We start from the raw sequence: 17684 nt of genomic DNA on the forward strand, positions 1-17684 counted from the left end.
ATACATTTAATCACTTGTTCAATCACCATTTACTGAGCCTCTCTTACGTGCCAGGCCCTGTGCTAGGTGCAGCTGGGTACACAATGGTGAGGGAAAACAGACCCGGTCTCCATGTAAGTAGTTTATGTAAGGGTTTCAAGAATATGAGTCTATTTATTTTTAAAAGTACATTATTTTTCAAGACAACATCTGTTGTATAAAGAAGGATCTATAAACCTAAAAGCAAATTATTTTCAACTTATCCAAGTTAGCATCAATCATTACGCAGTAACTACTTCTCTGCATACCTGGTAATGCTTCGCAGCGACTTTCAATCCTTCATCATTATCCAGGTTCTGTTCAGCTGCAATCTGGCTAGCTAAGGCTGCACAATTGAACAACACGCAGCTCTTTTCATATCCTAAACTTGCAAGAGCTGTAAAAAATCAAAAAGGAAAAATGTAACAGATTATTTTTTCTAAAGAAAATAAATGAGAAATACTATGACCTCCATCCCATGGACTCTCACAAAACCAAGTTGCCAGATCTGTTTTCTCAGCTATAATGTGTTCCCATATTTCCAACTGCCCTGCCAGGCATTTATTTCGATAATACTCTATCATCTAAAACTCAAACCATCAATAAATTATTCTTTCTCTTCTTTACTTCCACATTTCTCTTACAGTCGGTTTCAAAATGTAGATGTCATTCTCATATCATTTCTCACTTAATTTCAAGTCAAATAAATTCCTTCCATTTTTCCAACAATTCTCTCAAAATTGCATCTACTTGCTACATTTAAACCAGTTCCTTATTACGAAAAACCTGAACCAATGCAAGCACCCCCTTGCTGGCCTTTCACACCTCACTCCCTATGCCTAGACATTTCTCATAGGGCTAGAAGATTAGTTTGGCTAAAATACAACTCAAGAATCAACAATAAATAGCTCCCTATTACTTGCAGACTTCAATCACAGTGGCATTCAAGGCCTTATACAATGTGCCAAGCACTGACCACCCAGCAAAATAATCAGAAATGAACAAACCATCTGGTAGAACCAGAACACACTATGGTTGGGCGTTTACGCCACAGAGTCACTGCCTAAGTAAAGCCCTCCTTGCTACGGCATTTTGGTGGCCTCCCTTGTGATAACGGCCAGCTTTCAGCCTGCTTCCGACCAAATTCGAGCTTCCTTAACCTACTGTGAAGCAGACATACACACCAGCTACTCTAACTACTTTATTAAATAAATACATAGAAAACACAGAATAACCAGGATGTGATGAGAACTTGCAGCAAAATAAAGATCAAGGTGAACTGAAAAACTGAGCCCAGAGTAAACAAAGGCAATTCCACTAACAAACGACATTTCAAAAATATTAATTAGCAACCTTGGAGAGATTTAAGAAGATGGTACAACCATAAAACAAAAACAAGATGTTATTTTTCAAAGATAGAGAATAAGACAAAGCTCCTAGAAATTAAAAACCTCACTGCTAAAAGTTTTTCGGAAGAAGGGTTAGAAAATAATATTTAGGCAGCCTCCCAGAAAACAGAACATAAAGTCAAAGAAATGAAAAATGTGTTATAAATGAGTAACTCAGAACGGCCAACATCCAACTAATAACAGCATTCCAAAGATAAGAAAGAAAAAACAGACAAGAAAATTATAAAGAAATATAAGAAAATGTCCCAGGGCTTAAGGGAGACATAAGTCTTCAAACTGATAGGGCCATCAACAAATGCCACATACAAAGAATAAAATGAGATCCAATTAGATCTTCTGAGATTGCAAACATAAAGAGAAGATCGTAAAAACCTTCCTATGAGAAAAAAACAGGCCACCAACAAAAGAACAAAAATCCTACTTTTCATAAATAACACTGGATACTAAAACACAAGGGAGCAACACCTATAAGTTCTAAATAAATACAATTTTAATTAATTCAGCAAATACATATTGAGGCTAGCACAGATGAAGAGTCCTTGTTAAGCAATGGTTAAGCACTCAGCTACTAACAGAAAGGTTGGCAGTTCAAACCCACCCAGGGGCTCTGAGGCAGGAAGACCTGGTGATCTGCTCCCGTAAAGATCAAAGCCTAGAAAACCCTATGGGGCAGTTCTACTCTGTTACATGGGGTTAGTGAGGCGGAATTGCTCTGATAGCACCTAACAACAACATGGCTGGAAAGTAGTGAGCAAGGGGGAAAAATGGTACGCAAATAGGTCAGAGAAGTAAGAGCACCAACTTGTGTTGTAAAGCCTTCAGGTTTTACCAAGGTGAAGTCAAGAGAGTTTTGAACACAGAATCACCGTGAGCCCTGTGGAGAACAGGCAGTAGGGGAGCAACAATTAGAAAAAGGAGTCTAGGACAATGACGGCTCAGCAGCGGATGGCAGCAGCGGACGTAGTGAGAACTGACTGGATTTGCAGTGTAGTTACAAGGGAACTGTGAGAGGATTCGCTAATGAACTGGATGTGAGAAAGTAAAACAGAGTCAAGGATGACTTCAATGCTTTTGATGTAAGCACTCAAGTGCTAGCATTTCAAACCAAATTGTGTGAGCACAGAATACAGATATTTTCAGAAAGGAGAGATTTGGTAAGTTGGCCTTTTTTTTTCCCCCCCAGAAACTAACTTGATGATATAGTCCAGCAAAAATGGGAGACAGAATACCCAGAAAATAATGGGTCTAAACTAGTAGAGCAGTGCCGGTCCAGGAGGAGCGCTGGGCAGCAGCTTTAGAGAGCAAACAGTCCAGAGCCAAGCAAGAAAACAGAAGAGGCCATGAGGGAGCTCTCTCATGAGAAAGGGCACTCCAGAGAGACAGACAGTAAGAACAAGAGTTTGGGAAATCTTGAAAATATGACAGAGGCACAGAATGTGTGTGGTGGGGAAGCACTTAGAATCTCTTAAACACACACATGCACAGAGCAGTGCAAGACAGTCGTGGTCTAAATACAAAGCAACTGGTCTACTATATGACAGAAAGTCTGTGGGCTTCAAGAAGAATGAAATGTATTCCAAGCAACAGCTTAAATTAGTAAAATCTTTATAAAACAAATATCCTGATCTATTATACTTCCCATAAACATAATCATTATAGGCTGTTGCCCATTATTTTATCTTGACAATTTCTCATGTACAAGAGATTTTGCGGGAATTTTGTTTTTTGTTCTTGTAATTAAATCTGCTAATTTTTTTTTCTATTATGATTTCTTCTATCACATCTAAACTTAAAAGGAGCTTGATCTTTCACAATTTTTTTTTTTTTTAAATAAAGACAAAATTCTCCTTTCTTTTAAGACCTCTTTTTTCTTCATATTCAACTCATAACCACAGTTAATTTTTTGGGGGAATATCTCTACAAATAACTTCATATATGTTCACACACACAATTTTTCACAAATGGAATACCACACCATAGTCAGGATGCCTGGACTGCACAACTCCTGGGAGCAGCACTCACACCAGGTTCTATAGGAATGGTGTCCCATGGTGTACCACTCCACGGAGTTGTGCAAAGCAGGAGCTCTGATCTGTAACAGGCCTTATGTTCAATATTCCACAGATATAGCTTTACATCCACAAATATGTATCGGCATTATCACTCTTAGTATTCTAAAACTGTACAGTATTCTAATGGATGGTCCATCCTTCATTCAACCAAGACCCTAACGAATGAAATTCAATGCCTAATTTTTGCTACTAGGTGTCTTGATGAATTGAACTACTCCTGCTTTATTTATGCTTATTTTTGCTTCTCACTTCTTCCAGGAACTTGGTTCATCACTTATCCTACATCGCCAAGTATCTACTGTATACTGACTACCAATACGCTTAAGTCATGACAGCACTAAAGATCTTATTTTTGACCTTGCCTCCCTTTCAGCATTAACGGTCCCTTTGTCCCCAAACCTTAGTTCCGTATTTTCTGAAATGAACAATCCACATTTGCTATTTCCATTTCCTCACCTCCCAGCCACCCCTCAATCTAACGCAATTTGGCTTCTTCAGCACAACCCTAATGAAACCTCTCTTACTGCCAAACCCAGTGGCTTCTCCAGCCTCAAATGATTTGGCCTCTGCCACAATGACTCTGCCAATGATGTTCCAACCTAGCTAAACATCATAATCAGCTGGAGGGGTTTTCAAAGATAGTAATGCCTGGGCCTTATCCAGCCTTCTGTAATCTTTAAAATTTTCCCCAGGAAATCCTAACGTGCAGCTAGGTTTAGGAACCACTGGACTACATCACCTTAAAACTTTTCCTGCAGTCACTTCCTGGTTCCTCTAAGAACTTATAGCTTTCTCAACCTCATTCCTCAGTACTGAACAGTATTCTAATGGCTGGATGGTCCACCTTGTATTCAACCAAGACCTGACTGAATGACATTCAATTCCTAATTTTTGCTACCAGATATCTTTATGAACTGAAATATCTGCTGCTTTATTTATGCTCTAAATTTTTGAAGAGCACTCAATCTTCTTCCTCTATTTCCCCTAAATGATAAACTCCCTAGCTTTGGCTTTCATACCTTCTCAGTCTATAGTCTACCAGAGGGGATAAATTTATTATCACCTAATAGTAATTGTTCCCAAATCTACCTCTTTACATCTTCTGAGATTTAAATTCTTATTTCCAAATGTCAAAGAGAAATTTCTACCCAGATATAACACAAGAATGTCACACTCAACCTATCTAAAACATTTCTTCCTACTCAACCAACTCGGTTCCTTCCTCCTTCATCTAACCGTAAGATCTCTGGGGGTTTCTCTATCTTTGCATCTTCCGTGGCATGTCTCAGTAAGCACTCAAGTAGTACCTGTACATCTGCTGAAATAAATAAATATCCAACAGGTCAAACCAAGTTTAAATCTCAAAGTGGACCCTCAATTTCTACTCTTCCCTCTGACAGAAAATCCAGTCAATTCCATACCTGAAATGTCTTTCAAGCCCACCCTTTCTCCCTTGACCCACACATGCTACATCATCTAACCCTGTCATCTCTCTTCAGCCTCCTCAGTGATCTGTTTCCCTTCAGTCCCTGGAGTTAGGCTCTCTGGATTCATATTCCTGCTTCATTACATCCTAGCCAAATGACCTTGGGAGGTCACAATCTTTTTCAACCAGTTGGCTCAACTGGTAATTACAGTGTCTTTCTCAATGGGCTGCTGGGAAAATTTAGTAAGATAATGCATGTAAAGCCCTTTCCACAGTGCCTGGGTGGAATAAGTGCTCAATATACGTTAGCTATCATTTATAAAAGGAGAGAGTTCGAATTTTTCACTATCTACTTTACAATCTCATTACCTTTCACAATCCCCAATTCAATCTATGGTCTCAAGCCATAGCAAAAATCTATTATTATTATTACGTTACATATTACATATAACACATGAGAGTATACAGTTTAATTTTCTATATATCACATACCACATAATATGTAAATGCTATATGTGTATATTATATTTTAATTTTATATAATATACACTAATTATTATTCGTCACAGCTAATACTTACATTAAGCACTGTTCTAAGCACTTTACACATATTCACTCAATTAATTCGCACAAGAACCCAACTAGATAAACAGTATTACCCTCACTTCACAAATGAAAAACTGAGGCACAGAGTGGTTAACTTGCCAGAGCTGGTAAAACAAAACTCATTCATGCTTCTGTACCTTCAGTTGTAACATTTTACCTGTAATGTTATCTTCTACCTTGAAGAACTGAATTCACCTTTCTAGGCCTAACTCAAACATCACTTGCTTTCAACATGCACAGTTCTTCCACATCTATGTTCCTATCAGTTTGTTCATAAACTGGTACAGTATATGTCACATTTTAGAATGACCAACTGTCTTCCCACCCAGACTGAGTAGAACAGAAAAGGCAGGCGATATCTTAATCATTTTTATAACTAGGACAGTGCCTGGCAAGGTGTAGGCTCTCTACAAATATTTGGAAATTGCATTAAAAGTTGAGCTTAAAAAGAAATGACATGTATGTTGGGTGTATAGGTGTTTTGTACTATAATCACCTCCCACTGTCTCCATAGCTACGAATGGACATGAGAGCTACTAATGGACACAAAGTACGTGCCTTAGGGGGAAATGATTGCCCTCTGAGAGATCTGAAACATTTACTGTTTATCTCAGTTGGCTAAAGGAGGAAGGACTGTTCACTGACCCCATTAAGTCCACAACAGCCAACCAGGAGATGGTCACACACCCTGAGCAGGGGACAATGAACAGTGTCCTTGCCCGCAGGGAGCATGCTTTCCCTTTTATTACCCTTCCCCTAGTCTCTTTCTGTACATGTTATTTGGCATGTAATCATTGTAGCTTGCTAGTATATTAACCCCTGGAGAGAGGGACTTTGGGGTTCCTCAAACATGGTGCAAAGTGGGACACGCTTGCCGTGATCGTAACATCCCACCCTGGGACAGGAGCGTAACCTCAGGGAACCTTGGCTGATGATGATGTTTGCTGTTCTACTCATCCCTGTCCTATTTGTTCTCTGAGTAATAAACGCCTGGTGATCACACCATTAGAAGTGTCTGGTCTGTGCTCTGCTCCAAACAGTCCTTCACACTAAGAAATTGTGAACTCACTACATTACAAATGTAAAAAACTTTAGTATTCATAAAGAGTCATCAGGAGAGCAATTTTAATGACCTAATACCATACAAAGCATTTAAACAGACTAGCCTCTCATTTTATTTTAATAAAAACAACATACCCAATTTTACAGATCCTCCAAAAAGTGAACCTTTATCAAAAGCATCCTTCCAGGTAAATGTCAAACAAATCTGGACAGAAAGAAAACAGAAAATTATGTTACCTTCCTGCATCTCATGAAACACAAAGTCTCTTTCAAGAAAATCCACAATGAGGAAATGGACAAAAGCTTCAACTTCTCTAAGACATGACCTCCTCTAATCAACCAACTCCTTCTCCTTCTCCTGGACTGCAAATTAAAGACTAAAAAAATTAGGCTACTTCGAATAGTCATTCTACCTCAGTAATCATACATATACTGTCTTCCCCCCAAATGCTGTCTTATTCATCATCATAAACACACAATGGTTTGAAGAGAGCTGGCACTTAATGAATGCTTGTTAAATAAGCTAGAAGAAGCAAAGGCAAAAGGTACCTACCACAGACTTCCCTGAAGATAAAATTAAAAACAACAATTCCATGAGGGCAAAAGCAAGAGAATGGTTACCTTTTGGGGACAGAGCAAAGGGGGGCTTTCTGGGATGAGATATTTTATTTCTTGATTTGGGTGGTATGAACATTCAAGCTATATACATGATTTGTTCACTTTTCTGCATGTATGGTATATGTCAATAAAACCTTTAATTACAAAAATATGCATCTCATTCTGTTTTTAAAGTACTCCACATACCAAGGTGAAAAAGAACTCGGCCTCATTTAAATTATTTATTGCAACCCAATAAACCAAAACCCGTTGCCGCTGAGCCAAATCCGACTCAGAGTGACCCTATAGGACACAGGGTTTCAAACAAGTGCCTGGTGGGTTCGAACTGCCAGTCTTTTGATTAGCAGACATAGCTCTTAATCACTATGCCACCAAGGCAATCCAATACAAAAGTTTATTAATTTTGTATTAAGGAAATTTTCAAACATACACAAAATAAAAAGAATAATATAATGAGCCCCCTTATACCATCACCAACTTCAACCTTTTGCCTTTGTGGCTCACTTACCTCCCACCTCCCCTGCCCCCAACACACACACACTTTTTTTCCTGGAGTATTTTAAAGCAAATCTCAAACATATTATTTCACCTATAAAAACCTTAATACAAGAATGTGCAAAGTCTTTTTTATACTATTTTTAAAATTTACAGTTGCCACACAAAAACTTTTAACAAGTCTCCCAAATAAAACTATTATGAAATTAATAGCATTTTCAAAATCTAGTTTTTAAGAAAGAATGAAGTGCATACTTAATCATAACAGCTTTTATAATATTTCTATGCAGATGTAAACTTTAGCCAATATTTTTTAAAGCACATAAACTAAAATTAATACTTCCTGAATTATACAGTTTCCTTCTTCTGTAAGGGCCAAGGAGAAGACTGTAGTAGAAATCATATTCGTCAGCAGAGTCTGTTGACAGAAAAAGCAGCTCAAGGCTCTACATAAGCCCCAGAAGTGACTGAGGAATGTCATGAATAGAATTCCAGGAGACCCTCTCTTCAGAAAGAAATAGATTCATATCAGATGGTCTTAAAGTTTCTAATTTGTATAGAACTACCTCATCACCGAACCTAAAGACAGTGAAGAGACATTACTTATTTCAATAAAATGAAACCATAGGCAGAAGGAAATAGGTGACTTGCAAGTACCATATAACTTTAATAACAAACCAAAATCAGTGACTTACCTGATTTTCAGAAAATGGAAATTTGGGTTCAATCGAACAAATCTGATCATAATATCTAAAAAAAAAAGACAGAAAAAATAATGTGTACCATAGCTAAATATTATGCACACTGCTTATGTTAAATACAACTGGTTTAAAAATATACAGAAATTATTCATGCTTACTTTGAATGGCCTCAAGCCAAAATCAATCAGCTATTTTAAGGTTAATTTAATGTGTAAACCAGAAACTAAAAAGTATGCAACGAGAAGACTATGAACAAAAAACTCAAACCCACCACCACAGAAAAACATTTATCAACTATTTTTGGCTAAAAACAAACACTAACATCTGCCTAGGAAACCAGTGTGTTCCTTAAAATACTATTTCTTACTAAGGTAGCTACGTTTATAACCATCAGATTAATTAGTACACCCGGTAAAGTCCTGATTAAAGCCGCCACAGAAAAATATTTATCAACTATTTCTGTCTAAAAGCAAGCTAACATCTACCCAGGAAAGTATGAATTTCTTAAAATATTACTCCTTATGAAGGGAAATATGCTGACAGCCAAAGGAGTGCTGGTGGCACAATGGTTAAAGCGCTTGGCTGCTAACCAAAAGGTCAGCGGTTCAAGCCCACCAACAGTTCCACGGGAGAAAAGACCTGGCGATCAGCTCCTGTAAAGACTACAGCCTAGGAAACCCTACAGGGCAATTCTACTCTGTCCTGTAGGGTCGCTGTGAGTCGGAATAGACTTGACGGCACACAACAACGTGCTTTATCCAGTGGACAAATTACTCTCAAGTGAATTGATCCAAAAATTTCACAGCCGGTCTCAAAGGAGAACAAAGCCATCTTTCTCATTCTTTTCAAATCTAGTCTCCACACAGCAGCCAAAATGGTCATTAAACATGAAGCAGTCTTCCCCCTCACCTGGAAGAGCTTTCAGCTGGCAAGTGTGGGGTCTGAGTCAGGACCAAGCTTTCTAATTAGCCTCTAGTCTTTCCTCTGTCCCTCATGCTCCCCTATCCATGGAAGCGGTACTTCCTCTGATACTTCTGGGCCAAGTTTTCAGTCGGCTGCGGGAAGGGGCAACATGTCTGAGACCAAGCTTTTGGCCGGCCTGGCCGTGAGTTTGGTTACAAACAGGAAGAACTGAGCAAGGAAGTAAATGCAGTGAGGAAAACCGGGGCCAGGTTTCTCACTGTCACAGACAGCACTCAGAAATACGAGAAGGGAAAAGGCTAGAATACACTCTGGTTTTGGAGGGGAATCAGAGATATCTGTGTGAACTAATGCTTTTAATATAGTGGAGAGATACAGAAACAGGCAGAAGCATGTGTGTGTATTTCCTAAATGTATGTGCTGAGAAGGCCTAGGAGCAATGACACCTCAGTAGTAATAAGCACATCTAGTGTGCAGGTATAAAAACGGCATGGCGTGGGTGTCGTCTGACCTCCTCTAACTTGGCAAGAGGGAAGGAGAATCAAAGTCAACAGCCCAAGGCTGATTCCTATGAGGTGCAGATCAGACGTACCTCCACCCTCCAACCTTTTTACCAATTCTGACATCAGCCATCCCTCCCACAGCACTACTTCTTTGCTGGGTTCAATAATTTGTTGCAATGGCCACGCAGAACTCACAGACCACATTCACGATTATGGGGTTTACTAGGGAAGTAACAGGTTACAATTAAGGACCAAGAATGACTCAAGAGATAGTTCTTCGATCAGGACAGCCTCTTCTCAGCCTTGTCCACAGGCAGGCCTCCCTCAGCCTCTCAGTCCCTTAGCCCAGCCTCTGCCCCACTCAGGCAAGTGTTATAAAGCTCCTTAGTTCTGCCAATAAGTGCCCGGGGGCACCCCACTCCACCAGCAATCCTCGGCCCAAAGGCACTCAGCTCTCTCACTCCATGGGTCGGCAAGCCTAGCTCCACCAAGAAGTGCCCCGAGGCACACTACTCCACCAGAAAGTCTACTGCCCAAAGGCACTCAGCTCTCTTGTTCCGTGGGTTGGCATACCCACTATATCTGCTTTCCTCCATGGCCCATGAAGCTCACTGTGTCATCTCGCACCCGTCTCCTGGTTCTGCTGTCACCGCCTCTCTGCCACTGCTTCTTGCTGTCTTGCACCCTCTCCAGTCTCTGCGTCTCCTGGGTCTAGGAGGTTCTCAGCACAGGAAACTCGGGTCCAAAGGACATGCTCTGCTCCCATCTCTTCTTCTTGGTGGTAGAGAGATCCCCCCTTTCCACCTCTGGGACAGCTCATTTTAAGCCTAGCAATATGGCAAAATGGACCATTTCCTTCGTTAGGGTTCCACAGACCTCATTTGCATGGTCTCACCCCAAAACAGGTGCCATGCACCTTATTTGCATCATTAATAAGCTATCCAATCCTCTTAGTGGGCCACAAGCACCTCATTTGCATAATCCCACCCAGTCATTTGGTAGGAGTTATAAGACAAAGGCAGAGAAGTCCTCATAAAAGTGACCCATTGCATCTCACCAGGTAAGTAATGCTCTGCATTAAAAGCAACCAGCACTCCTTAGAGAAAATGACTGACCTCAGGAAAATTCAAGGTGAACCTAAAACATCTTGTTATGACAAAAAGTAAGAAAGTACTCAAAAAATGATGAGGACATTTCAAAAGGACACAGGAACTAGCTTGAAGGGGCTCCCACTGGCCAAATCTAGAACAATTTAAACAGAATAAGTAATAGTAATGAATTATAACCCATGGAAAAAAATAAGAATGCCATATTTGTATAGATAAAGTAAGCAGATAAAAAGAGAAAACTCTACCCTACAGGAGAATGCCAGCTAATGAATCTAGAAGAAATGATGGATGAACACTACAAAATACCATTTTGCAACAAGAGTAATAACAACCAAAAAATACGTATGTAGTTACACAGGTACATAGGTATGTATACATGTGTATAGGAAGGCATATGCGAGTACAAGTGTATCTGTAGGCATATGTATACACGTTTCTGTGTGTTGTATATATACACATACATACTCAATGACAATGGGTGGTTTTTTTGTTTATATAATAAAGCATATAAGGGGCAGAGTTACAGCGACTTCCCAGACATATCCAAACACCTCACGGGATTAAAAGCGTTGGGATCACAGTCTCGTGGGATAACTTGGTCAACTGGCGTAACACAGGTCATAAGGATAACGTTCTAGATCCTACTTTGGTGAGTAGTGTCTGGGGTCTTAAAAACTTGTGAGCAGCCATCTAAGACACAACCATTGGTCTCTACTTGTCTGGAACAAAATGGAATGAAGGAAACCAAAGACTCAGAAAAGAACCTAGTCCACAGGACTAACAGCCCATATGAACCACAGCCTCATCTAGGCTGAGACCAGGAGAACTAGACAGTGCCTGACCACCACTACTGACTGTTCTGATTAGGGACACAACAGAAGGTTCCGGATAGAATGGGGGAAACATGTAGAACAAAACTCAAATTCCTAAAAAAGGCCAGACTCACCAGACCGATAGAGACTAGAGGAATCCCTGAGATTACTGCCCTAAAATACCCTTTGAACTTGGAACTGAAGCCACTCCCAGAGGTTATCTTTTATCCAAGTAATAGATTGGCTTAAAAAATAAACAGTATCACCCTTGAGTACTGTGCTCCTCTTAAAGAATCAACTATCTGAGACCAAACAGTCAACATTTACCCTAGAAGAAATGATGGAGTTAGAAAACAGCCCTTTGGTACCTTTCAGAGTATAATATCTGATTCAGGTAAGATTTATCAACTGATGTTAAAATACGAAATTTTGATAAGGAACAGAACAGTTACATAGTCTTAAAGTATCTCCCCACAAAATACTTACTAATAAATACAACATACTTATTAACTGTAAGGTTGAGAAACTTGGCAAACATCATCTGAAAAATTAACCTTACCAGTAATGGGACAAACCAACATCACGTTCCTCCTGAAATGCACTAAAAAGAACACAGCACCACTTCTGTGGTACTCTTGCCCAAAATGCATAAATCAAGAGGAAATATCAGACAGACCCTTACTGGGAGACATTCTACAAAGTAACTAGCCTGTACTTTTCAAAAATGTCAAGGTCACTAAAGACAAGGAAAAACTGAGAAACTGTTACAGACTGAACAAGACTAAACAGATATGATAATTAAATGGAACACAAGATCCTGAACCCGTAAACATCATTACTGGGAGATCAGGGAAATATAAAAATAAACAATACTGAATCAATGTTAATTCCCTGATTTTGGAAGTTGTACTTTGGTTACGCAGGAGAGTACTCTTCTTGTACTTAGGAAATAAACTCTGAAGTATTAAGTACTCAAAACTCTTTTGTGTTTCCAATTATATTTAAACTTACATCCGAAAACACTGACAAGGTCTTGCATTATCTTCTTCCAGCCTACTCTCCACCAGCCTCATCTCAGAATATTCACTACTATCATTTTAAGTACGGAAATGACTCAGGGCCTTCCCCTATTTATTTCTCTGTACCTGGAAACTTCCCATCATCAGTTCTCACTTTTCTTGTTAGTCTGACATATCCTCAAAGAAGCCTTTCCTCATTTATTTATTCAAATATGTTCTGTCTTAGTTATCTAGTACTGCTATGCTATAACAGAAATACCACAAACAGATGGCTTTAACAAACAGAAATATATTCTCTCACGGTCTGCAAGTCCAAATTCGGGGCGTCAGCTCCAGGGGAAGGCTTTCTCTCTTGGTCAGCTGTAGAGGAAGGTCCTTCTCATCAATCTTCCCTTGGTCTGGGAGCTTCTCAACATAGGGGCCCCAGGTCCAAAGGACATGCTATTCTACTGGCTCTTGTTTCTTGGTGGTATATGGTCCCCATGTCTCTTTGCTCACTTTTCTCTTTTATATCTCAAAAGAGACTGGCTCAAGACACAATCCAATCTTGTAGACTGAGTCCTGCTTCAGTAACATAACTGCTGCTAATCCCATCTCATCAACATCATAGAGACAGGATTTACAACACAAAGGAAAATCACATCAGATGACAAAATGGTAGATGATCACACAATACTGGGACTAATGGCCCAGTGAAGTTGACGGATATTTTTTGGGGACACAATTCAATCCATGACATTCCACCCTTTGGCCCCCAAAAATTCATGCCCTTGACACATGTAAAATGCATTCCACGTCTTAACAAAAATCTTAATAAATTCCAAGTCCAAAATCCAAAAATTCCTCTTCATCTATGAAATCCAGAATACAAGTTATCTGCTTCCAAAATACAATGGTGGAACAGTCACAAGCTAGACATTTCCATTACAAACGGGAGAAACGGGAGGGGAAGAAGGCATAACAGGCACCAAGCAAGTCAGCAGCAACACATTACATTAGCCCTCAGGGCTTGAAAATAATCCTCTGTTCTCTGAGACCATTTACACAATAGCCCTGCCCTCCAGACTCTAGGTATTGGCCACACTCTTCAGATTCTGAGTGGAGGCCCCTCAGCCCTGGGCTTCATCTCTGCCTTCCAGGACCACTGGGACAGCAACTCTGCTCCCTGGACAGTAGGTGCACCATTCTCCTAGTCCATCTGAGTGGCGACTCCACCCTTAGAAACAACAGAGGCCACAGCTCCACCCCTTGAGATGCGAGAAGTCGTGGCCATACACTTCGAAACTGAAGCAGCTCCGCTTCCTGTGTTCCTTGTCTCTTCAGTTCCTTGGCCTCTCAACCCTTAGACCTCACTGTCTGCTAGGCCTCACTGCCCGCATCTGTCCTGCTGGGGCAAGTGTTCCAAAGCTCTGTAGCTCCACCAATAAGCACCTGGAGGCACCCCACTCAGCCAGTAAACTTCAGCCAGAAGGCACTCAGCTGTCTTGCTCTATGGGTCAGCAAACCTAGCTCCACCAATAAGTGCTCGGAGGCACCCTATCCTGCCAGGAAGCCTCCGGTGCGCACGCACTCAGCTCTCTCACTCTGTAGGTCGGCTCCAGCGCTGTCTCGCGCCAGTCTCCTGCTTCTGCTGCTGCCCGTTCTCTGTTGCTGCTTCTCACCATCTAGGCCGCCTTTGGGTGTAACAGCTCTCCCTCCTTGATTCCTTCTGAGTCCTCACCAGAACTGTCTTTGATGTCCATAATTCCACCAACAGTCTCTTCAAGGCAATCAAGGCTTTTACTATCAGGCACTTTAAAAATTCTGGCCTCTAACCACTCACAGTTTCTAAACCACCTCCAAATTTTACATATCTGTTAGAGCAGCACCCCACTCTCTCGGTACCAAATTTTGTCAAGAAAGCAGCACTGGGAGCAGAGCATGTCCTTTGGACCTGGGGTCCCTGAGCTGAAAAGCTCCTAGACCAGGGGAAGGTTGATGACAAGGACCTTCCCCGAGCCGACAGAGAGAGAAAGCCTTCCCCTGGAGCTGGCACCCTGAATTCGGACTTCTATCCTCCTAGACTGTGAGAGAATAAATACCTGTTTGTTAAAGCCATCAATTTGGGGTATTTCTGTTATAGCAGCACTAGATGACTAAGACACATACCAAGTGCTTACTATGTGCCAAGTAGTTCTAGGACATCGGAATTCAGGAGTAAACAAAATATTTAAATATTTGTGTCCTAGTGAAGCTTGCTTTTAGAGGAAGAGACAGACAATAAAGACTACAGATAGATAGTACAGTAGATGATGATGAATGCTATACAGAAAACTAAAGAGTTAAGAGTTAAAGCGTGTGTGGGGTACAAGACTGTAGTTTTAAATAACATGATCATTTGACTACAACAAAAATTAAATTTAAAAGTTCTAAATAGCATGGATAGAGAAGGCGTAAACGGGGTGATGGAGTGAGCAGGGAAGATATCTCAGGAAAGAGCAAGTGTCAAGACCCTCAGAGAAAAGTGTGCCTGAGAATGCGCCTGGCATGGCAAGGCGGCCAGCAGAGCCCTAAGGTGAGCAAGGAAGAAAATAGTAGGAGATGAAGTCAAAAAAATAATGCCTGGCATGCAACTATGAGAATTTTGGCTTTTACCATAAGAAGTGAGAGGGAAAGCCATCAGAAGAGTTGGACAAAGAGTGCCATGATCTAATTTATTTTGATAGAAATCACTATGGCTGCAGAGTACAAGGACAGAAGTAGAGAGATCAATAATTGGTAGTAATCCAGTCAAGAGATGATGCTAGCAATGACCAGAGCTCGATGATGGTGGCAGTGATAAAAAGCAGTCAACCTAACCCTTCTTTAAGTTAGTTCCCCGTTTATAAACTCTTAAGCCCCTGAACTTTTCCTTCATAGAATTTATCAGTTCATAATCATACACAGTATTTATTCATGGGATTATGTTTAATGTCTTTTCTCCCACAGGACTCTAAGCTCCAGGAGGGGAGAGACTGGATCTGCTTGCTCACTGTTTGGCTGTGTTAGCAGACCCCTAAAATGAGACGCGTTCAGGCTGGCCTCGCAGTAACAGGTTAATTTGCTCTGTCTCTGAAGGAGCAAGGGGAGGGGCCGAAACGGTGGCTGTTCTCAGAATGTTTTCAGGCAACTGCCCTTGTTCTTGAAAGATAGGCAGAACTACTCTTCTAAAATACTGGCGCAGACAGGCTCCAGGATGACTGTAGATTAACTGTTATGAGACCTGTGGTTATTATTTCTGTAATTTTTCATGTATAAACAGTTTTCCTCAACTCCTCTACTTCGAAGCATTTAGCATTTTTACTTCATGCTCCCCGACTGCAGTTCCTCTATTCCTCAATGAAACTCACTTCTTTTCTACTCCTGAGTAAGAATTTTGTTCAACAACTGCCAGCGCCAAGCAAACAAACCAGTAAAATGCAAAGTTTTGAAAAGTAACTTTTTCTTCCCACCATCGGAAACTAAAACCTAAGATTCTCTGTTTTGAGAATGAACAAGAACTACCATGGAATGTGTCTATAAGGAGGGAAGAGCAAGTGCCAAGGCCCTGAGGCAGCCCTGTGCCTGAGAGTGTGCCTGGAACAGCAAGGAGGCCACTACGGCTGTCGAGCAGGTGTTGGCAAGCTGTTTCTGAACAGTGCTACTTTAAGCTTTGCTGGTCAAAAAGGCAAAATCATCACACACAAAATGTAACAATCTTTGTTGGTTACCAGGGATGGGAGGGGTGGGGGGGAAATATTAAGTAGGCAATAAATAGATAAGTGGTATCTTGGGTGAAGGGTGAGACAGTACACAATACAGGGGAAACTAGCACAACTTGTACAAGAAAAGGTCATGGAAGCCCCATAGACGCATCCAAACTCCCTGAGGGACCGAATTACTGGCGGGGGGCTGTGGGGACCATGGTCTCGGGGAACATCTAGCTCAATTGGCATAACACAGCTTATAAAGACAATGCTCTACATTCTACCTTGGTGAGTAGTGTCTGGGGTCTTAAAAGCCTGTGAGTGGCCACCTAAGATACTCTACTGGTCTCATCCCTTCGGGAGCAAGGGAGAATGAAGAGAACAGGATGCAAGGAAAAGATTAGTCCGAAGGACTAATTGTCCACAGCTACCAAGGCCTCCACCGGACTGAGTCCAGTACAGCTAGATGGTGCCTGGCTACTACCACTGACTGCTCTGACCAGGATCACAACAGAGGGTTCTGGACAGAGCTGGAGAAGGATGTAGAACATAATTCTAACTCACAAAAAAAAAGACCAGATTTACTGGCCTAAAGGAGACTGGAGAAACCTCGAGAGTATGGCCCCCAGACACCCTTTTAGCTCAGTGGTGAAGTTACCTCCGAGGTTCACGGTTCAGCCTGGGAGTGGACAGCCCTGTAAAACCAAATGAGACTAACGAGGTACAGGAGTCCAGTGACAAGGACCAGAAGGCAGAAGGGGGCAAGGAAGCTGGTGATAGCGAACCCAAGGTTGAGTAAGGATATTGTTGATGTGTTGTGAGATTGTTAACCGTTGTCACAGGGCAACATTTGTAGTAACTGTTAAATGAGAAACTATTTTGTTCTGTAAGCCTTCATCTTAAGTGAGAATAACAGCACAATTGGAAGAGCATAGTCAATGTCACTGAACTGTGCATGTAGAAATTTTTGACATGGTGCATCTTTGGCTATGTGTATTTTCACCAAAAAAAAGGTTGAGAAGTTAGAGGGTTGATATGTTGTGGGGTTGTTAACCAATGTCATAAAACAACATGTGTACTACTGTTTCATGAGAAACTATTTGTTCTGTAAGCCTTCACGTGAAGTACAATAAATAAATTGATAGATATATAAATAGATACATAGATAGATAGATAAAAGACAAAATCAAGGACAGTATGTAGGTATTT

The 17684-nt window shown here is 40.9% G+C and overlaps 1 protein-coding gene across 2 annotated transcripts in view; it reads right to left on the reverse strand.

The window, feature by feature from the left end:
- Positions 1-17684, reverse strand: part of PDCD6IP (programmed cell death 6 interacting protein) — a 70340-nt gene that overhangs the window by 38828 nt on the left and 13828 nt on the right. For both annotated transcript variants that reach the window (XM_004377335.1, XM_004377334.1), the window contains exons 2-4: positions 8402-8456; positions 6729-6798; positions 288-415 (exon numbers count right to left, since the gene is read on the reverse strand). In XM_004377335.1, the coding sequence (XP_004377392.1) occupies positions 288-415; positions 6729-6798; positions 8402-8456 (253 nt within the window). The remainder of the gene's footprint in view (positions 1-287; positions 416-6728; positions 6799-8401; positions 8457-17684) is intronic.

The sequence above is a fragment of the Trichechus manatus genome, unplaced genomic scaffold (assembly GCF_000243295.1).
Source record: "Trichechus manatus latirostris isolate Lorelei unplaced genomic scaffold, TriManLat1.0 scaffold00049, whole genome shotgun sequence".
Classification (NCBI taxonomy): domain Eukaryota; kingdom Metazoa; phylum Chordata; class Mammalia; order Sirenia; family Trichechidae; genus Trichechus; species Trichechus manatus.